Source organism: Rhipicephalus sanguineus, chromosome 5, assembly GCF_013339695.2.
Source record: "Rhipicephalus sanguineus isolate Rsan-2018 chromosome 5, BIME_Rsan_1.4, whole genome shotgun sequence".
Lineage (NCBI taxonomy): Eukaryota > Metazoa > Arthropoda > Arachnida > Ixodida > Ixodidae > Rhipicephalus > Rhipicephalus sanguineus.
The window spans coordinates 176,251,559-176,274,086 of record NC_051180.1 but is presented as its reverse complement, the minus strand read 5'-3'; the positions used below and the strand labels follow the sequence as shown (position 1 = coordinate 176,274,086).

Genomic DNA, 22,528 nt, shown 5'->3' with positions numbered 1-22,528 from the left:
GCAGCAGTCTACTGGAAACTAGCCCAGCATATCATAGCTCTGCTGTAAAATTAAAGTTCCAATGAAGGACTACTTGTACCAGTAAAACTATAAAAAGTATTGACCCAAAAATTTAATTTCTTTTTGTTTAAGTACACAAGAAGAAGGACGGAGCAAGTTCATCATGTCATGGGTATGACGGAGGCACACAGGTTTGTTTTTGTGCATCGAGCATTTGCAAATGCGACAAAGTTTAATATATTTGTCTGCATATAAGGTCCTGTGAAATGCACATAAAATAATATTAATCAAAACTAACAGACAGTAATGCCAAGGAAAGTACAGGGGATGTTCTTTGTATTAATTAGGATATAAATGTGAAGAAAGTAAAGGGGACGAAAACGATAACTTGCCACCGGCAGAGACTGAACCTGCGACCTTCCAATAACGCGTCCGATGCTCTACCACTGAGCTACGGCGGCGGTCATCCCCTCGTCCACTTTATGGGGTATATATGTGCATTTAAACCTAGGAGTGTTAGTCAACACCAATCGCAGCCGTGACAGCAAGTGTGGAACACTTTTTTTCTGCCTGTTGGCATCACGTAGCATGACCCCATACTTTCCTCGGCATTATTGTCTGTTAGTTCTCATTAATACTGTGTCTAACAAAGAAAAAACGAGCCCTTAAAGGTCATTTTCTTTCCTTTAGCATAAAATAAGGACTACATAGAAAGGTACACATAGGTCTTTCTATGTTTATACAGTTGACTATATACTGTTTACAAAAATAAATTATACGTACAATAAATTTCTATTCACACAGTGCTGGCTATTTGTTAGCTGATGCCAAATATCTTGCCATGGAGGTAGTCTTGCTTGGCACTTGACTCGGCCAACTTCATTGAGTTCCACTCGTAGAATGGCACCTGCCAACAGCAAATAGTGTTCATCGTGTAAGAAAGCAGCAGCAGCATCCAAGTACACCACATGGTCTCCCAAAACTCCCCCCCCCCTCCCCTTCAAAAAATGTATATACTTATGCTACCTGGTAAGTAGGAAATAGCACGGTGATGTTTAAAATGCAATGTAAAGGTAATGGGAAATGAGTCCACATCACATGACAAGCAAGTGATAGCTCCTGGCCATCTTGCGGACAGACTATGTGTGACATCATAATATAATATAATATAATATAATATAATATAATATAATATAATATAATATAATATAATATAATATAATATAATATAATATAATATAATATAATATAATATAATATAATATAATATAAAAAATTCGGCCAGCTACGCACTAGTGTGGGAAAGACTGGAATCAGTGCAGCTGATTGCTTTGCCTTCCTTTTTTTCCTCTTCCTCACATTCACTTCCCTTTCCCACCCCCTTACTATACTACTATACTACTTCAGTATGTTACTATACTACTACAGTATTGAATTGAATTGAGTTTATTGACGACAAGGTTGCGAGGATGAGCAGGCAAAAAAGCTGCATTGAGCAGCTTGAGGGGAACCTTCCACCGCATGCACTGGGCAGCTTCACAGCGGTCAAACAGAAACACGCGGTATACGTAATGCATGAACTAACTAAAACAGTAAAAACAGTAAACATCCACGGTCAGAATAAATAAACAAGGTTATTGTGGAAACAACTGAAGAAAAGGGGAAGAAAATAGGCGAAGTGATGAAGACAGAGAAAAAGAAAAACAAATGAACCCACGGCAGCACAAGCAATCGCATAAATATGTCGCATAGCCTTTTTAGTGACAGAGTAGATACATTGGGACCGTTTCCTCTGCATAATTAATTTAGAACAGTAGGTAAACAAAACTGTAGCATTTGGTCACCGTATTTAGTTCTGTTTTTGTTAACAATCCAAGGTTCCGAATGACGAAATTTATAAAAAAGAATTATGTTGCTGTAAGAATGCCAGTTGTGTTAAGGCATTATCATTCTTAATTTTTCCCATTCTATACATGCGACAAAGCCTATATGTGTACAAGCTTATGGTCCTAAGCTTTGTAAACAAAGGAGCACCATGCCAAAGATATGGCACCCTGGAGACAAGGCGGATTGCTCTTTTTAGATGCGAAGCATCTTATGACGGAGTTCAAACAGGTGGTGGTGGTGTGCGGCGTGACCACACTTACTGCGCATGCGCGAACCCTCTCCACACACCTCCTCTCCCACTTTCTCCCTCTCCACTCCCCCTCTCCAATTCCCCTCTGAAACACGGGCTCGACATGCCGAAATGCTGCTTCGCATCGCCTCATGGTCCCCTTTAGCGGAGATGGTGTGAATTTTTGTAATACCATCAGCCTGTGAATGTTTTCAGCTGAAGTCGTCCCCCACACTACAATTCCGTGTTGAACTGGCGAAAGAAACATTGAATTATATAAAATCATATTAATGGATGTAGGAAGATAGTTACAATGGCGACACATAGTACCTATTACTCTAGATAATTTACCAACTAAGTGATTCACTTGGCAATCCCACGACATAGTTTCAGAGAAATATACGCCAAGCAATTTGAAAGACGGTAGTATTTCTATTTCAGTACTGCTTAATTTAATGGGGGTTAGTTGAAATTGTTTGTTACGTGGATGAAACATCACTGTCTTTGTTTTTTCTACATTAATATTAAGATAATTACTTGTCGCCCACTTGTGTATACTTGCAAGTGTCTTATTGGCTCGATTTGACATTTCAGAACCTAAGTCAAAATCAAAGAACAGGCTTGTATCGTCTGCGTAAATTACGCACTTAGCAGATGGATCAACATTGATTATGTTACTGATGTACAATAAGAGATACAGACCCAATATGTTCCCCTGTGGGACGCCTGTTCTTACAGATTTCAACTCCGAATGGTCCCCAGCTATAACTAAGAACTGGGATCTGTGTTGAAGGTAGGATGTAATAAGAGAATGAGCTACGCCGCGAATACCGTAGCGATCAAGTTTTTTAAGCAAAACATCATGACCGATAAGATCAAAGGCCTTGGAAAAATTGAGAAAAATTCCAAGCACCGTTTTCTTTTCCTCAAATTTTTGTAATATCAACTCCTTTTGGGTCATTACGGCTAATTCAGTTAACCTGTTTTTACGAAAACCGAACTCTGCAGGACTTATGATACAAAGTGGTCAGTAAGCGAACAAAACCGCGCTAAAATCACCTTCTCTAAACCTTTTGAAAAAACAGGCAACACTGATGCAGGGCTGTAACTTGAAAGATCATTTTTGTCGCCTTTTTTGGATATTATTGTCACCTTTGCCGTCTGCATGCTACGAGGAAAAACGCCTGTTGACAAACACAGAAGAGAAATGCACTCTAGGCAAGATGCAATTATGTCTATCATGAATTTTACCGGCGCTGCTTGAATACCAAATGCATCAGTGGCTCTGCTGTTACTTAATGACAAGAATGAAGAAATAACTTCTTGCGTTGTAACACCCCTTAGGAATAATGACTGCTTATTAGGTGAGTTCATGCATGAAAGGTCGATACCATCACATGCCTGACCAAGGGAAAAAAAAATCATTAAAAGCATTAACAAGATCAACCCCATTTAGTTCATTGCTGCCTTTTAGGACTGTGGTAGTTTTTTCAAGCGCAGTCCCAGTTATCGAAGCAAATGTCCTCCAAATTTTATCAGGGCGTCCTGCAGATGAGTTGAAGATATTAAAGTGATAGTGCTTCTTAGCAAACCTTAATTGTTTTGTGACATAGTTCCTGTATTCTTTAAATGCTTTTAATGCTTCCGGTGATTTAGTTTTCATAAATGAACTGTAAAACCTGCCTCTCTTATTTATAAGCTTAAGCAGCTGCTTATCTACCCACGGTTTGCAACATTTATATGTCTGCTTTAAAGTTTTCACCGGGAAACATGCATTGTATATTTTCATAAACAATTGCATAAACTTGTCATAAGCCGCATCTGCGTTTTTTTCTCTATACACATCATCACACGCGGCACTGGCAAGACGCTCTCGGAATGCAGACAAGGTGTTAGTATATACGAGCCGATAAGAGAACGCTTGATGTACTTGTTTTTGTTTTTCAACTGCGGTAGCAATGAATATAAACACAGGTAAGTGGTCACTAATTGCGTATACTAAAACACCAGATTTTACAGAAGACACGTCAAAATAAGTTATGAACAAGTCTAATGCAGTTTCACATGTTGCCGTAACTCGCGTAGGCAATGTTATAACATTTTGACAGAGATGAATATTTAGGAGAGATTCTAGCTCTAATTTCATCTTATTTTGGGTAATCATATTTATGTTTAGGTAACCTCCAAGGACTATTTGGTAACCGTTATTGTTAACATATTCTAAGAGAGAATGAATCTAAATACGATAAAAACAGCAAATAATTTCCCGATGGAGGCCAGTAGCAAACACAAAAATTATATTGCTACATTTAACTACGACAGCGTCACAGTGCTGATTAGTACAACAGAATTCAGAAAGAAGCTCAGAGTTAAATGAATTTGAAACCAGCATTGAAACACATCCCCCACGTCTACCACGATGGTTCATGTAAAAGGATTTGTAACCGGGAAAATTATACACACCATCTTCTGAAGCAAACCACGTTTCCGAAAACATGACAACACCAAATCGACATTCTGTTCCACCAACATACATGAAAATGGTATGCTTTACACTCTCCCCTCCTCCTTTCCCTCCACCCTTGCTATATTATAGTATACATGACTATGCTAGGCATTTTTCTCTTTATTTCTCTTTTTTCTGTTCTTTCTATCTCTTTTCTGTCTGTTTATATTTCTATTTCTTTTTTTTCTCTCTTTATTTCTTTCTTTTTCTTCCCTTTCATTCTTTCTATTTCTTGCATCCTCTTTCTATCTCTTTCTCTCTCTCTATTTCTTCCTTTCCGTTTCTTTGATTCTCTTGCTTTCTCTATTTTCTATCCCTTTTTTGTGTCCGTTTCTTGCTATAGTATATCTCTCTCTCTGTCTATTTCTTTCTCTGTCTTTCTCTCTTTATCTTTCTGTCTATCTCTTTCTTTCTCTCTCTCTGCACTTGTTCTCTCGCACATCAGCGTATTGCATCTCACGCTGCACAAATTGGTGCCCGTGTTCTGGGAGCGAAGCAGAAGATGAAGAAGAGGACGAAGACAGTACGTGTCGGTTCACGATGATCTTCTGTCAGCTCTGCATGGCATGACGAAAAGCTTAACAGCTCCGCTGTAAAATATAATATAATATAACTCTCGGGGTTTTATGTCCGAAAAACAGGATATGATTATGAGGGGTGCCATAGGAGAGGACTCATTTTGATGATCTTGTGTTCTTTAACGTGCACCTAAATCTAAGCACACAAGCCTCTAGCATTTCGCCTCCGTCGAAAAGCCTATCTGTGACATGGAACTGAGGAACAGTGGCAAAAGCAAGGAGGTTAGCCAGTGTATAGACAGGCTGGCGGCCCTCTGCTCGGGCAAGGGCTTATGGGAAATCAAAGTGTGCACAGGGCTCCACCAGATGCTATCAGGTAACAAAGCTTGGTATGCTGTAAAAGGTACCACGTATTTCACGTTTCAGGATGCGATAGCTCTTAATGGCACCCCAGTTGTGCCTTGAAATGAGTTTAGTTGCTTGGGATAGCATGTTCGGTCTCGTTTATTGCGAAACAGTGTTCCACACTTGCCGCTCGCAGCCATGACAGTTAGTGTGGAACACTCTTTCTTTTTGCCAGATGGCAGCAAGTAGCACGTAAACCTTTAACGAGCACCGTCACAGCTGCGAGCAGCGCTGACTAACACTCCCAGGTTTCATGCACATAAGTACCCGATAATGTGGAGGAGGGGACGACTGCCGCCATAGCTCAACTGGTAAGAGCGTCTATAAGAGTATCTATGACTGCTGCCATAGCTAAATTAGCAAGAGCATCTTCTAATCTTTAACCTGAAGGTTAAAAAACAGAAGATTCCTTTTCAATGAAAAAACAGCATCACACTTACCAGAACCAGCTGGTAACCAAGAATCTCAAGGTGCCTTATCTTAAGTTGCTGGTAGCCCGTAATCTGAGGATAGTTCTCACAGAAGCTCTTCTCTCCCAGGACGAGCACAGCGATCCTGCATTTGTATACTGTCAATTACTACACCGATGACTGTGAGCTAGATTCGAGACAGTTCATCGCTAAAATGACACGAGGCCACATATTACGACAGACACTCATGGTAGCGAAGCTACTTTATATTATGTTTTCCACAACACTACTTTAATGCATACCTGCCAAGCCGGGTGCCTCAAAACCTGCCGGATTTGTAGAGCAAGAAGGGGGGTAAGGAGATAAAGGTAAGGAAAACTACAGTACGTTTTTATTTTATTTATTTTCTCAGCGCCACAGAAATGTCATAGGCAGCTATGAATGACTGCCAGCTGTGATTTTAGAAGTTGGCAATCATGTTGGTACTTGTAAATGCATGGTTGATGCATGCGTGTTAAATCAAAATACAAAATGTGCCGTGTGCCATGACAACTAGTAGCCCCTGTCCAACCTTAGTGCACTTTTCCACATGACAACAGTGTACCACAATGAAAGTGACTTAACTCTTTGAGACCCTTTGCAGACATTTGTGTACACAACTTGTTTTTGCTAGTTGTGTCGACTACTGACTAAAGGGCAAGATACGTTGAGCTTTGGATGAATTGAACTTTCTGTGTAATAAATGTGTCTTCATTTAACTTCATTTTGCAGTGTTCTGTTGCATATGATCACTTTTCTGAAGACACTGCCGTGTTCGATGAGTCGTTCGATGTGTCACTTTGGCTAACCACACCAAAAGTATCATTTTTCTGTGCTCGATATAAACATAACCAAAAACAAAATTGTACGATATTTCTAGCCCAAGGGATGATTCCATTTGTGCAAAAACAGACTATGAATCACTTCAGAATAAATAGATACCTACGTTACTGCAATTTATTTAGGACTAATTACTGTAAAACACAAAACGACGTGTTATGATACTAATTTTGTTGCAATAGGATATCGAGTGTTTTGAAATAACGTGTAAATTTAATAATGAGAACTAACAGACAATAATGCAAAAGAAAGTATAGGGGATGTTATTCGTTGTAATTAGGATAAAGTGTCAAGAAAGTAAAGTGGACGAAAAGATCGCAGGTTCGGTCCCTGCCAGCGGTGAGTTATCTTTTCGTCCACTTTACTTTCTTCACATTTATATTCTAAATACTACAGATAACACCCCCTATACTTTCCTTGGCGTTATTGTCTGTTAGTTCTCATTAATATTGTGTCTAACTAAAAAACGAGCCCTTAAGAGTCACCTCCTTTCCTTCATTCATAGCGAGGTCCTTGCTCTGGCAGACTTGATGCCTTCAGGCAGTATGCGAGGGATTATTGGTCAGCTGCCAGCTCGTAAAAAGATCACGTACTTTGTGACACCAACAGGCAGAAAAAGAGTGTTCCACACTCGCCGCCATGGCTGCGACTGGCGCTGACTAACACTCCTAGGTTTAAATCAACATATATACCCCAGAAAGTGGACGGGAGGATCACCGCCGTAGCTCAGTGGTGGAGCATCCGACACATTATTCGAAGGTCACAGGTTCAGTCCCTGCCGGCAGTGAGTTATCTTTTCGTCCACTTTACTTTCTTCACACATTGTCCTAATTACAACGAATAACATCTCCTATACTTTCTTTGGCATTATCGTCTGTTAGTTCTCATTAATATTGTGTCTAACTAAGAAACGAGCCCTTAAAAGCCGTGTAAATTTGACGCATTTAGAGACTGTTCTTTATAGGTCACGTCTGAAAGGGTTAAAAAGCGTTCTACACGCGATAGACCAAGGCAAGAATTTTTTAAAAACTGCTGTCCTTTGCTATTAAGGTGAAAGCATGTGCAGTCAGCTCCTCCTCCCGCTGTGCAGAAAGGCGTGTGTGCGCGTTCTGTGCAGGTGCGTCACACAGACAGAGAAGTGGCATGTTGTCATCCTGTGCACTTCCTCGAAGCGGGCCCCAATGTCTTGCCAAGGTGTTAACGTGATGAATTATCGATGTGCTGCCCAGCTTTCGCCTTCTTGTGCAACAACACTGTAACACCTGCCAAGCATTTATTATTTTCTTTTTCGCAGTAGGGTTAGTACTGTTTTTTGGAAGATTTATGGCCCTGCCCATGCAATCAGAAGGATTGCTCAAAATTACGGGGTGTTCCGGGCAAATCGAGAGAGCTAATTGGCAGTTATGCTAATGAAATGTTTTCTTTTGATTTCTAACACCTTAAACCCTTAATTGCCGATTAAATCACGAAAAATTGTTCGAAAATTGCGATTTTTTTACATAAAATGCTTCATTAACATGCTCAAAACAGAAAAATACTTGAGAAAACATTTTATGGGCGATAAAAAAGCTTTATTCGTCGTATTTCGTGCCGTCATGTAATTGGGGCATTTGATGTGTATTCCAAAAGAAATTTCTGCAACTCCAGAAGGTAAGTTTCATTTAACTTTCCGTGAACACAATGCACTATTCCTCGATATTCAACTCAAACTGAATGAGGCTACCATACTTGCGGTAGCGTTCAAAGCACAGCACTGCGCCATGTTCATTTGTAACGTGCGGGAAATGCAAGGCATGCATTTTGCTGCTCAGTGTGCAGACTCTCATTCAATAAAAGCGCCAATCGCGGAACACGTACTGCCATTTACGTTTTAAATAGGAAAACACCATTTGACGAGCTGGGCTCACCAAAAGCCCTTTGAAACATTGCTGAAGAGCCATGATGAGCTCAGGCTGTCTTAAGTGCTTAAGGGGTTAAAGGCCGAAATGCATCACATGAGGGAGCATATATATCAAGTTCTAGAACAATACAACAAAAAACCAACTGGTAATAAATTTAACAAAAGAAATAGAACAAACAAAGGTGGCATGTGGCAGCATGAAGACAAGTTAACAACATGCTATGATGGTCATGTATCATTAGAGCACACTGTGGGTTAATTGCTTGTGAGATGTTCCTTTACCTGAGCATGAAGGTATGTTGTTAGGAAGCATGTTCCACAAGGGATCAAGGAGTCATACATTGCCGATGTTCGACCACTTATGTGTGCAATGGGACGTGTGTGGAAGATGATCTGAGGGGTGGGTTTAGTGGTGTGTGCATTGCACGGAACTGATAAAGGAAAGAATTAAGCAGGCAAAAACGAGTAATTATGTGACATGACTAAGGTGCTCGAAGAGAGAAGTCTGTTTTAGAGGATCTATACTGATGAACGGAGAATATTGAGATGATACAACATGTGCTGCGTGGTTTTGTAGTGCTTCTATTACACTGAAAAAGACATGATTGTGATAGATGCCATATCTGTGACGCATACTCGAGCATCGGTCACACATATGTTAAATATGCCAGCTTCTTGAAGTTAGTGGATGAAGATTTAAGACAGCAATGTAGGTATCCAAGTGCAAGTGACGCCTCAGAACAAATTGTTCGAATATGTAATACCCATGATAGTGATGGCGTTAAGTGCATTCTTAGGTACTCGCAAGTTTAAGTTGATGAGGGATGAATTAATGTTTCGTAGGGGAGCAGTGCAAAAGGCATGGACGAAAAAGGCACACATGCAACCACATGTAGCGCTGACTGGTAAGTGAAGTTAGTGCAGTGAAGAACGTAAATAAATACATACGTATCTGTAGTGAATGGATCAAATTTGTAAAGGGCACTTGTGTCCTTGTGAACTTTCAAGTGAATTTTGAGAACTTTTGCGCGGCTGCGACTACGAAGACAACGGAGAAAAGAAGATGAGCCAGGGGCAGGTGGCACGCACGGCGGTGGCACGAGAGGTAAAACAAGAAAAGAAGACGAGAACGAGAAGCGCGTGTAGAACGCGCAGAGGATCAAGGAGGTCGAAGGACACGCCGGACCAGGGCGCTGTCCGTGGAGCTCCTCCTGCCCGTTCCCGTTTTCCTGCCGAGGCCCTGGAGCCGAGGTACCTGCCTGGTGCTCCAGATACCGGGCGTGGCTCCTGCTGTGTCGGCGTGCGGGACAGACACAACCGGTTCCCGATCACCGCCACTACCTGGGACGGCCTAAGGCCGTGTTCTGCTCGAGGCCTGGCGGAGACCTCGTCTTCGTGCCGAGGCCGCACGCGGGACGTGTACCAGCCGCGTTCCTTGGCTTGATTACGACAGGGGTCGTTGCAGCGCGCGAAGAGCGACACCTCCGGAAGACGTCATAGTCTACGAACTCGTGAGACCTCATTTTTGTTATAGGTCGCACATTCCGCCATTAGGACTTTGAGTTTAGTTGTGTGTTTAACTTTGTGTCTGCTTGTATTCGTGATTGTCCCTCTAGTGTCTTTCGTATCGATAAATGTTTCGAGCTCCTTCGTGCGTCTTTTCCCGTTCATTTCGTTAACCACGCACACGCAAACGTGACGAACCACACTGTCGTTACAGTATCTATGTATCAGCCCTCGTCAATAACAGCGAGAAAAGGAAAAAGCAAAAACAAGGAAAGATATATGGACACCGAAGCAGGAAGCTGTGAGAGCATGACGACAGTACTAGTAGTTAACATAATTTGTCAGCAGAAAGGTGCGCGATTTCCTTGTCAGATAATAAAAAAGATATAGTGTGCACACATCTATCTTTTAACCTTATCTTTTAAGAGCAGCACTCTAAAATTAGTTCATTAAAACGATTATTCTAGCAAATTACCTCACACACTCTGACACTCGCAGTTTTCTTTTGTTTCTTTTTTACAGTTGAGAAGACACCATCCATTAACACAAAGAGAAATAAAAATTAAAGCATCTTCGCACTAGTGGTGTCAAGCCTGATGGAAGTGCAGAGCTGGGTGGCCTTCTTTCTTTCTCTCTATTTTTCTCTTTCTTTCTTTTCTTTTCTCTCCTATGTTTTTCTACGACTTTTTTTGCCTCTGTCTATTTCTTTCTTTCTTTTTCTTCCCTTTCTCGCTTCCTCATTCTTTTTATCTCTTTCGCATTCTGTCTATATCTCTCTCTCTCTTTCTTTGATTCTATCTCTTTCTGTCTTTCTTTTGCTTTCAGCTTTTTCCCTTTCTTTCTCTATTTTTCTTTCTATGCTATGCTTTCCTCTCTCCCTTCCTTTCCCTCCTCCTCACCCTCACTTCCCTTTCCCACCCCCTTGGTATACTATACAAGGCTACGTTATGCTCTGCTAGCATGCCTGGATAGCCGAGTGGTTACAATGCTCGCCTTCAGACCGTGGGTACGCAGGTTTGAATCGCACTTCATCAAGAAATTATTTTGCCAAGAATTTTTCTCTCTTTCATTTTATCTCTCTCTTTCTTTCTAGTATCTGTACTCATTCTCTCACCCATTCGAGTTATTGCATCCTAAGCCGGACAAACAGGCGCAGTGGGAGAGCGCGCGCCGGTCACGGATGTTCGTGTAGTAAAACAGAAGCCGAAGAAGAGGACGAAAAGGGAATGCTGGCCGAGTTATTTCTTTTCACACACTAGAAAGGTAGATGCCATCCATGATGATGATAGTTTCCGTGAACGCATAACGGCATAACAAAAAACATAACAGCTTCGCCCAGAAACTGTTATAATGGTAAATAAATCAGTGAAAAAACGCCAGGCCTACACGGCACACGCAGCACAGTGACAACAAATGCTGGAGGAAAGGCCTTTCTAGAGCCCATTGTAAACTCTCTTGGGGCGACTACTACAATTGTACAGTTGCAAGGTGCCCACTACGTCATAAATCCTCATAATTTTGGAAAGTGGGGATGTACCCACTAAGCCATTAGTATTCATCATTTTGTGGAGAAGCGAGCTACCCATTACACATCTATAAGGCATTATGTGCACTTTGCTGATGCTGTGGCTGAAGACGAAGAATCACGCGCATGAGCCATTTGTAATGGGTGGGATGCTTTAAACAACCTCCTCATTAGAGCAATTTGCATTGTGTGACGCCTGGTTGTTAATTGACTGTTATGCAATGCTATATTATATCTGTCAATGCGATTCCTCGCCTGACATAACGCCTGTATAGGGTCTTTTTGCGAATGAGTTTCGAGCACTGGCGTGGCTCTGTGGTAGAATACTCGACTGCCATGCAGAGGGTGCAGGGTGGGTTAAAGCCTCGCTCGATCATACATATTCTTTTTCTCCTTGCGCGTAATAGCGGTTACGGACACTGGCGGTGGACAACTATGCCACCAATATTGGCTGTTGTGATCACATAACAGATTTTGCTGTAAAATTCTGCAGGGCCCACGTACCTTTTATGAGCTCTATGGAAGGCTGCTGGAGCTTGACTTTCTGGCAGCCGGTGGTGTTCCCTGGTGCTGCTGCTGAACGGAACAGGCGTCTTTGCAGCGTCCAACTCACAGGAGAGTTCTAGAAGAGAGCAGTGATCGATTTGATATGACCCATCATTTTGCGTCAAGAACTGATGATCATGTGTATACAAGGAGTATGCTGGGTATTAGATATTAAAAACATTGGAGATGTTTTTTGTAGTGTTCATAATAAGTAACCAAATGTACTTTATAAGCTGACATCAGCTATAGGGGTCTGTTTTTGTTTGTATCGGGATTAATTCTTGACCAGCTGGAATTATCAGTGCTTTAACACAGTTTGCCGAACCATGACTGCGCACGGGTGGTATTCACTGTGCTCATTGTACTTTGCTCCTACCGCCTGGCAAGATTATAGGAATGGCCATGTGTGAATGAAATGGGGTAACACAATTGAAGCTTTGGCCAAGATGAGACAAAGCATGGATAAACAAACACTGGCAGCCACTGGTAGGTAGATGCCAAAATACTTTCATGATTTGGTGGCATCTTTTCTCTCACATTATGGGATCAGAACAAACAGCTGATCTTCATAAAAGTGATAAAAACACTGTCAAGTACTTTGTCCTCAGTGTGGGATGAAACCAAGTGCATTCTTACTTGAGCATTTATTTCTCACTTCCACAGAGGAGCAACTTTGGGCCGTCCGGTAAGCCGAGGATGCCGCCCGGGTCCAAGGGCTTAAAGCCGTCACCTGACGCCATCATCGACGGAAAGTGGGACGGGACAGGGGTTAATCCCCTCTTCCCCCCGCCTCGCCCGGACTTTTAATAAAGTTTATTCACTCACTCCACAGAGGAGAGCAAGTAGCAAGCACAAACTAGGATCAAAGTGGGTAACATGGGCATTCTCACGCTTTTACGCACTTGAACCAACCAGCGCAAGCCATCCAAGTGAGTTTGACAGAAAACAGCGGCCAATACTGAGATCTTGGTGAAACCAGTGCACGTGCAATCATGGGATCCTGTTACTGACAATAACAAAATGCTACGCTACATAGTACACTTCCTTTAAACTGCAGGATGTGTCCAAATAAGAACGAACACGAGGTCCCAGTCACCACTCCCAGTTTTGATGAAATATACTGTAGGTGAAGGTATGAGCTCTATCGAAGGCTGCAGGAGCTTGACTTTCTGGCAGCCTGTGGTGTTCCCTGGTGCTGCTGCTGAATGGAACAGGCGTCTTTGAACAATGGTCTAAAACAATGGTCTAAAAGCTAGTCTAGTGAAAAGAAATGCTGCTTGCATGAAAAAAAAATATATATATAGGGTGTTTCGAATATCACGCAGCTTGATTTAAAACAAGCTGAAAGTCGTTATGCGAAGCACATCTTGTGCATGTTGTTCCCAGTATACTGTAGTCTTCTAATGTTTTAACTACTAATTTTTTTATTAAGGAGGTTTAGCCATTTAATTATAATTATGTTTCTAACTCGACAAGCATTCACCTAATCAATAAAATGTCAAAGAGGTGTATGGAAACACGCTCAAATCACATCTAACTGCACTGTTCTCAGCAATGTACTAATTCCGTGCTCATTTTTTCTGGCTAATAAAGAAAGCATGTGAAATATGAAAAATGACACGTGACTACACTACCACTCGCAAAAGGTGGGAGTGTAGTCTTGACTTGCTACGGGCGCTGCTTCTTGATGCGTGCTGCAGTCTAGTCACGTGTCATTTTTGAGATTTCACGGGGTTTCTTTGTTAGCCAAAAAAAGTGAGCACGCCATTAGTATGTTGTTGCAAATAACGCAGTTAGATGTCATTTGAACATGCCTACATATGCCTCATTGAGGTTTTAATGATTAGATGAGTATTTGTCGAGTTAGAAACATAATTACGACTGGTTAACTAAACCTCATTAACAAAAAAATTAGTAGTGGCCTCTATAGCATACTGGGAACAATATGCACTAGGTGTGCTTTGCGTAACGACGTTCCTCTTTATTTTAATCGTGCTGATATTTGGGCCACCCTGTATATGTATTTCAGCCACACAAAAAAAAAAAAAAAACACTTTTCCGCCAATTTTGCAATTTCTGAACTTTGTATGCACCTGGGGAAAAAACAATGCACTCCTTGGCCGCATTATTCATTTCCATCAAAGAGCAACTGAAACACAACCTAATGAGTTGATTATTGCTCTTACCTGTCGAAGAACTTTGGAGGAAAAAAATCACAAACATGGCAAACCGCAAGAAATATACCTGTATTTCAGGAATTTATTGCTACAGACAAGTTAAACTGAGGATAATAAAAAATTCTGTACATTCTGACTTTGATATTTGCACCTTCTTTTAAATAATTTTCGTGGTTTTCTCGTGTTCTGTATTGCTTCAAAATTGTGCTGAAGCAGTTGTCGTTGACCGAAAATGCCAACATTTGAAAATAGTTTTCTCAGGAAGGCCATTTTAAATTAAAAAAAAAAAAGATCCCTCTGACTAAAGTCAAGGACACTGTCTACCATTCTCCGTAAAAAACATTGCGTTATTTTGGTTGCTAAGAAGCTATAACGCGTCACATGTGACAAAGTCAGCCTAGCGGCCACGCCATTTGTTATGTGCTGAAAATCGGATAGAAGTTATTCAAAATCATTGTACATGACATAATCACAAAGCAGCTGCTCCAGAACAACAAATTCACAACTAGGCTGCATGGTGCAGCATAGTGCAGCATGGTTGCTGCATGGTGCAGCAAAATTTGTCTTGTGATCAGCCGCTTAGAAAACCCGCAGCAACAGCCGCTCGAAGCTACAGGCACTCACATTACACGAGTATCAGAATAACTGAGAGCTGAGCAAGTTGGTAAGTATTCATTCTAAATGACAGGGTGTGCAAACACGGACACAAGAAAGAAGGCAAGACACCACAAACTTCCTTCTTGTGCCCGTGTTTGCATGCCCTGTCTTTTAGAACGATTACATGAGTGCCGCTTCGACTGCGGACGAGCTCTGCTTGCGTGTGTAAACCTCACTCAGAGGGCGAATGAGATAAGTATAGAATGTTTCACTGCGAAAAGTAAACGCTGTTAAATTGCCAACATTTGCCCATATCATGCAACGAAAACTCTGCTGGAAATTTTGCAGTGAGCGCCTCCAATTGCACGCACATCTGTTTCTGCCTCTCTTGTGATGGCCTAAAAATAATTAGATCCATTCTATCAGCAGCATATGACATAAAAGCAAGCCTGTGACATCTAAAGATAGCTGTCAAACATGCTCATGATGGTAGAACAGCTCAAACTGCACTTGCTCTGCTTCTCGTGCCAGAACATTGGTGTCAGGTGGCTGTTAACAGAAGTGCGTCTAAGTCCTTTGCTTCATGAAAGTACCGCTATTACAGTACTGTATTCTTGTGTGACTGCAGAGATTAAAGTGGCGAGTTGGGCTTGTTGGTACATAATTCTGGCACACTGCAGCTCCTCGTCGTCGTTCGTGTGCCGTCCGTTGTGTGTCTTTTGCGCCGTAGTGTGCCAGAATTCTGTAGACATGATATTCAACACAAGCCGCACATTTATCACAATACTTCGCGGCTTCAGAAATAACAGCAGTCGAAGAAATACATGCGTGCTGTACAGAGGGTTCTCACTACAAAATTTCCAGCAGAGCTTTCGTAGCATGACATGGACGAATGTTGGCAATTAACAGCGTTTACTTTTCACAGTGATACATTCGATGCTTATCTCATTTGTCCTCTGAGCGTAGTTTTCATGCGCAAGCGGAGCTTCTCCTCAGTCAAAGCGGCACTCATGTGATGTGAGCGCCCGCAGCCTCGAGCGGCCGCCGCTGCAGGTTTTCCAAGCAGCCCATCGCAAGACAATTTTGCTGCACCATGCAAGCTGGCTGTGCATTTCTTGCTCTGGAGCAGCTGCTTTGTGGTGATGTGGCGTACAATTATTTTGAATAACTTGTCCCCGACTTTCAGCACATAACGAATGGTGCAGCCACTAGGCTGGCTTGGTCGCATGTGACACATTATAACTTCTTAGCAACCAAAATAATGTGACGTTTCTTTACGGAAAATGGTAGGCAACGTCCTTGAATTTAGTCAGAGGGATTTTTTTTTTTAAATTTAAAAAGGCCTCTTTAAGAAAACTATTTTCAAACTTTGAAATTTTTCGTAAACCACGTTTATTTCAGCACAATTTTGAAGAAAAACGTAGTGCAAGAACGCCATGAAAATTATTTTAAAAGAAAGCGCAAATATCGAAGTCAGAATATACCGAGTTTTTATTATCCTCAGTTTAACTTGTCTGTAGCAATAATCTAGAAGAGAAACTTGGGCTAGTTGGTGGTTCATTATTGTGAAGGAAAAACAGCGCTAAAAACGGACGAGGACTACGGAAGACAGCACCTGTGTGGTGTCTTCCGCATTACTCGTCCGTTTTTAACACTGCTTTTCCTTCACAAAGCTCTAGGAATAAATCCCTGAAATACAGGTATATTTAGTGCGGTTTGCCATGTTTATGATTTTTTTTCCTCCAAAGTAATTCAACAAGTAAGAATAATAATGTACTTATAAGATCGTATTTCAGTTGTTCCTTGACAGGAATAAATAACGTGGCCAAGAAGTGCACCGTTTTTTTTCCTAGCTGTGCACAAAGTTCAGAAATTGCAAAATTGGTGGAAAAGTGTTTTTGTGGCAAAGATTTGTATGTATATGCATTTTTCAGGTGAACAAAATTTTTTGCACTAAACTAACTTCAAAACCATTGTTCTGGGTCTAATACCTGCGCCTGCAGTAATTTTGATCAAAATCAGGAATGGTGACAGGGACCTCGTGTTCGTTCTCAACTAGACACACCCTACATTAAGAGCACTGCAGTATGACATAGTAAGTGGTTTCGTGTACTGCCCGAATTCGGCTGACATGACTATGTACCAAACCTGTGACTTCGTGCCACATAAATTATAATAGCCACTGAGCCAGCTTGGTAAGAGGCAAGCGTGGTGTGCTTAAAATTTTATGAAATAATTTACCAGACTTGCATGATTACAAAAATGGCCCTGAGATCGCTTAGCCATCCTGCGTGTTGCTACATGCTGGTTGAGTGCACCTTGTGAATTCCGCACTTCCTCTGTCTTTGCGATCCACCTCGTCCTTTGCGAACTTCAAACAGATGAAGTGTGAAGTTGCCTTTGGCTCAACAGCACTACCATGTACACACTATGTTTTTACTACCATGTTGCCACACCTATTTTTATGCCCTCATGATAAATGAACCCCGTGAAACAAGAGATCTAATGTTATATTGGTCACTAAACAACAAACAACAAATTTGGTAATTTTGTGTGGAAGCTTGAGTAAGTTGGTGAATGGTAATTGTAGTTCACTTCGACGGTGTTCACTATACGTACATATATGTGTAAGGTACACACTCCACTAAGGCATGCCTCATAGCCTGAGTTGGTATTGGACGTTAAACCTCATTAATTATTCAATCAAGCAGTAGTGAACATTAACAATTTAGAGAAATAAAAGTTTCATCGCAGCCAGCCTACAATGTTGCAGCTATATAATTTACCGTGCCATTACTTGAGGTGCGGTCCATAGCTTCTTAGCGTCTTTCCCAAGTGGCACTCATTGTTCCATGCCCTCAGCTATTTCCTTCAGTCACCGCATAGACGCGACTCGTTATTGCCAGTTCTGTTCAGCATTGGTGAAGCTTAAGACATTTAGTTGTGTCTCAATTGAGCCTTCTGCTTCCATAGAGTGACAGCATATCACTTCAGGCTTAAAAAATTTTGCAACATATGACAACTTAGGCGCTCCAGTGTTTTTCGAAATATGCGACATGCTGTGTTCCGTCAGGAATAGCGAGACAATTGCCTCTGCTTCCTCATAATGACTGCTGTGTATCATTATCTTGTGCAAGTGCTTAGTGTTGATTCATTTCTTCTTCATGAAGAAAATGTGACATTATTTATATTAATTATATTTGAACTGTCTCAAACCATGAGAATTTGGTAAGAAACGCAAAAGGAAATCCCCCGTAACTTGACTTTCTTTTTATGTAATGTACAGTACCACGAAATCAAGTTACGCAACTTCGACACATTTATTGACACAGGCCACTGCAATTCCTGGCTGAAGGGGCTCCAAGAGCACGAATAACACAGCACCGAAATATGTGCTCTTCCATAGTGTCTGCGAGCATTACTAGGGGTGCACTATTCTGGACAATGTTGAATGTGTCCATATTGTCAAATTCCATAATGATGACATGACATTTTAAGCCAATCAGAGATCTCTGGACCAATGACAGTTGAGAACATGCAAATCTGACAACATGGCGGAACTTGACAGTGTCCAGAATGCACCCACGATGCTAAATGTAAAAGTAGGGTGAAGAGACTGCTGTCAATCAGAGTTTTTCAATCACACCTGTTGTGAAACTTCATTATGAAATCCGGACAAACCCATGGACAAATTTGCAGAAGATAGCAAATCAATATGCCACGTGAGAGTAATGACAGAACACACACCGACTCAGCGTGATAGCTGCAGTCTCTACTGTCACTACGTGAGTTGCTACGGCGATAGTTAGGACAAGTGCTTTCGAGAAAGTTCAAAGAGTTTTAGGGCCGCAGTATCATCTGCAAAATGCAAGCTGCAAGCGTAAATACACTGCTGACTTCACCAATGCGGCATCACTAGTGGGCTTGAGCATTGAATCACAGAACAATGCCATTTGTTAGCTCACTTTTCTGCCCGCAGGTGGTGCCACAATCAGTAGACCTCTGCAATTTCAGCTTATGGTGCGTCCGAATTCCAACACATGGAGGCCTGTGGGGAGTTTCGCAACTCACGACTGAATAGCTCTGGCCATCAATCGGCGTGCACATCTATAGGTAGTGTCCACTCTACATCACAGCTGACCACACCGTGAGTGGCGCCTCAGTGGAAGGTGTCAGAAAACAAAGCAATGTGTCGTCAATCGATAGAAGAAAAGAAAAACTCACGAAGGAGGTAGCCATACGGAGCAAACACGTGTCTCTGCACAAACTGGCTTCCACCTAGGACGTGCTCCAGGTTGTCTTGAACGTCTTTTTGCAGGGCAGTCAAGTGCCTTCGAGCTGCAGTCAAAGAAGCAGAGGTGTGTGACCGGGCTAGTTGGTATTCCATATTGACGTGAACTCGTCGTTTCTTCGTCCTTGTGTATTACACGCGCTGTTCACGTCAATAAAGAAGCAGAGACAGTTTTACTTCAAACATTCTGCCATGCAGGGGTTTACTACTGGGATGACATTATTAAGGCGAAAGCCTTAAGTGCCTCATCGCACGATGGTCCTGAAAAACATGGCCTGTGGTACAAAAGTTCATGTGACCTTAACAAAACTTACCTTTTAATATCAACGTCCGAGCCGGATTGAACCCAAGTATCCAGTGTGGTGGTCAAGTATTCTACCCCAAAGCCACACCAATTCTTGAAACCACTTTGGTAAAAGACCCTACACAGTTGTCATGCTGGCCAAGGAGTCGCATGAACAGATGTGATAATGTGTGTCAAAAGCACACAATTGTACCGGGCATCAGACCATACAAAGTGCTTAATGAGTCACTCGTTACAAGCTGCCATCCTCAAGCAAATTATGGTGCAGTGGGTACTTTGCAACTGCACTTGCAGTAGGCACCCTAAAAGAGTTTACGATGGGCTCTAAGGACGCTCCTCCAGCTTAGTCACACTGGCTGGCTTTTGCCTTTGAGTTGTCCTAGGCAAATGCATAAAGGACCTCCTGAGTTTTCTAAAAATCCTGCCATACAGGGGATACTACTGATATGACATTCAACTTTCTTTTAGATGCGAAGTATCTTAAGGCGGAGCTCAATCCGGTGGTGGTGTGCGGCGTGACCACCCTTACTGCGCATGCGCATACCCCCTCCACACACCTCCTCTCCACTCCCCCTCACCATTGCCCCTGTCATCTACCCTCTCCCATTTCCCCTCTCCACTCACCCTCTCCCCTTCCCCTCTCCCATACCCCTCTCCACTTCCCCTCTCCCCTCCCCCTTTCCACTCTTCCTCTGAAACGCGGGCTAGACATGCCGAAATTCTCTCCTGCGCAACGCCGCGATGAGCTCGAGCGCATGCGCGTCCCCTCCCCTTCTCTCTCCTCTCCTACGCTGCCCCCCTCTCGCCCGCCTGTCGACCACGTGCCCCGCTCGCCCTGCGAGAATTAACGGCCAGGCTAGATGGATGAAACGACGCGCGTAGCGTCGCTCTCTGCGTTCCACGACGCGAGCTCGGTAGCATGCCCAACGAACGCCAACGGAACGCGATCGTGCAAGTGCTCCGGCTTCGCATCTACTCATGGTCCCCTTTAGCGGGAGATGGTGTAATTTTTTTTTACTTTTTGCAGTACCTACACAGTTTCAAGGGACACTAAAGGCAAATATTAAGTCCACGTTGATTGTTGAAATAGCGGTTCAGAAACCTCGTAGTGCTACTCTTGTGCCAAGGAAGTGCTTATTTTGAAATAAAATCACGTTTTAGTGGTGCGCATCGCGTTAGCGCACTTCAAACCACCTGCCTGAAAGCGGTCTTTCTGACGTCACTGTTGCTGTGCCCAACGTTGCCCGCCTTTACGGCGCGGCGGCGTGCACTGGGGTTGTGTACCATTCGGGCATCCGGCAGCATCACAAGCATGCGGCATTTTGTCGAACTTTCTGTCAGAGCGACTTTCACGAGCGTGCAAAACACACGTGGCAGTACGCGATACTGAAACTACCACTGAGAGGCGACCGCGTGAGCGAAGCCAGGTGCCAGGCGAAGCGCAGTTAGGTGAAAACGGAACCTTTTCCCATGGCAACACCAAAGAGGTTCTTTTTTCTATGAATCAAACAGAAACAAACATGCAGCATTTTATTACATCTCTTGATGCACGGGAGGTTCTTTTTTTATTGCAGCTACATAGTTTGATTACTAGTGATTAATTGTAGTCAGATGCTCTCACGTCATTAGGATCATTTCCAAAATGTCCCACTCGTGGCGCACGTCGTGTGATACATTTAGCGTTATTTCTCGGCAAGTAGGGCACTGCTGCTGATAATATTGCCATTTTAGACATTGCCATACATTGAGCTTTCACTCTAACATATATTGTTATTTGCCTTTAGTGTCCCTTTCACTACCACCTATCTCCTCTAACTAATGTGATAACTGTTTTAATTTTCATAATTATTACTGTCATCTGAAGCTGTCTGCGACCACAGTAAAAGTGGTTACAAAGATATTGAGCAAATATCGCATATCCCTTATTTTGGAGGCTTTTAGGACAAATTTCGTGAAACACCTTAACTGTATGCATTACTTACCTGTAAATTCACACATTAACAACTAACATTAACATTAAAACTTAACTAAGAAAGGGGAAAATAGACAATCACCCGTTTGTAGCACGAAGCCACAAGGAAATCCATACGGATCTCTCAGAAAGAAAGCCTCTTAGTTGCCGAAAAATTTGCCCTGGTCCGGGGATCGAACCCGCGACCAACGCCTTACCGGGGCGGTCGCTTTATCAATTGAGCTAACCAGGAAGCTAGACACTGGCAGCACAAGGGCGAATTCATCGACAAGTCGAAGCACAACGACGCATATTATTGCACTAGTTGCCTTTGCGGCAACTAGTGGGACACATTAAGCTGTGGTACATGCATGCGGAGGGCACGCATGCACATCAAACTGCAGTGCACAAGCACAAACTGCTGTCACACTCACCTCCATAGGTCGGCCAAAAACGTGGAGCTCACTCAGACTCACTCATCTAATATATTTTGCCCTTAGAGCTCAGTCAGACTCAGACTCACGAAAATTTTCCTCACTCGGACTCACTCGGACTCAGACTCGCTGAAATTTTTCTCAGCTGGACTCACTCGGACTCAAACTCACCAAATTATTACTTACTCGGACTCACTCAGACTAAGACTCACGGCTCTATCCGAGTCTGAGTGAGTCTGAGTGCGTCGACTCATGAGTCCGTTAGCGTATAATTGGCTTTATCGACCATGGTGCCAGTGCTCTTTCACAGCAATATCTTGCATAATTGGTGCTCTGCATGGCGCCTTTTGATCTCATACCTTCAGATATGAGTTATCACTCAGTGGTTGCAATCCAGTAAGGACATTTTTATTGAAAGAGATGACTCACACGAGATATTTTTATCAAGAACTTCCTGTCAAAG

The 22,528-nt window shown here is 42.5% G+C and overlaps 1 protein-coding gene across 1 annotated transcript in view; it reads right to left on the bottom strand.

The window, feature by feature from the left end:
* Positions 1-811: 811 nt before the first annotated feature.
* LOC119394454 (FAST kinase domain-containing protein 1, mitochondrial-like) overlaps positions 812-22,528 on the bottom strand; it is a 48,471-nt gene continuing 26,754 nt past the window's right edge. The window contains exons 6-9 of the mRNA XM_037661754.2: positions 19,310-19,423; positions 12,270-12,387; positions 5,986-6,100; positions 812-907 (exon numbers count right to left, since the gene is read on the bottom strand). Of these exons, the coding sequence (XP_037517682.1) occupies positions 818-907; positions 5,986-6,100; positions 12,270-12,387; positions 19,310-19,423 (437 nt within the window). The 3' untranslated portion in view covers positions 812-817. The remainder of the gene's footprint in view (positions 908-5,985; positions 6,101-12,269; positions 12,388-19,309; positions 19,424-22,528) is intronic.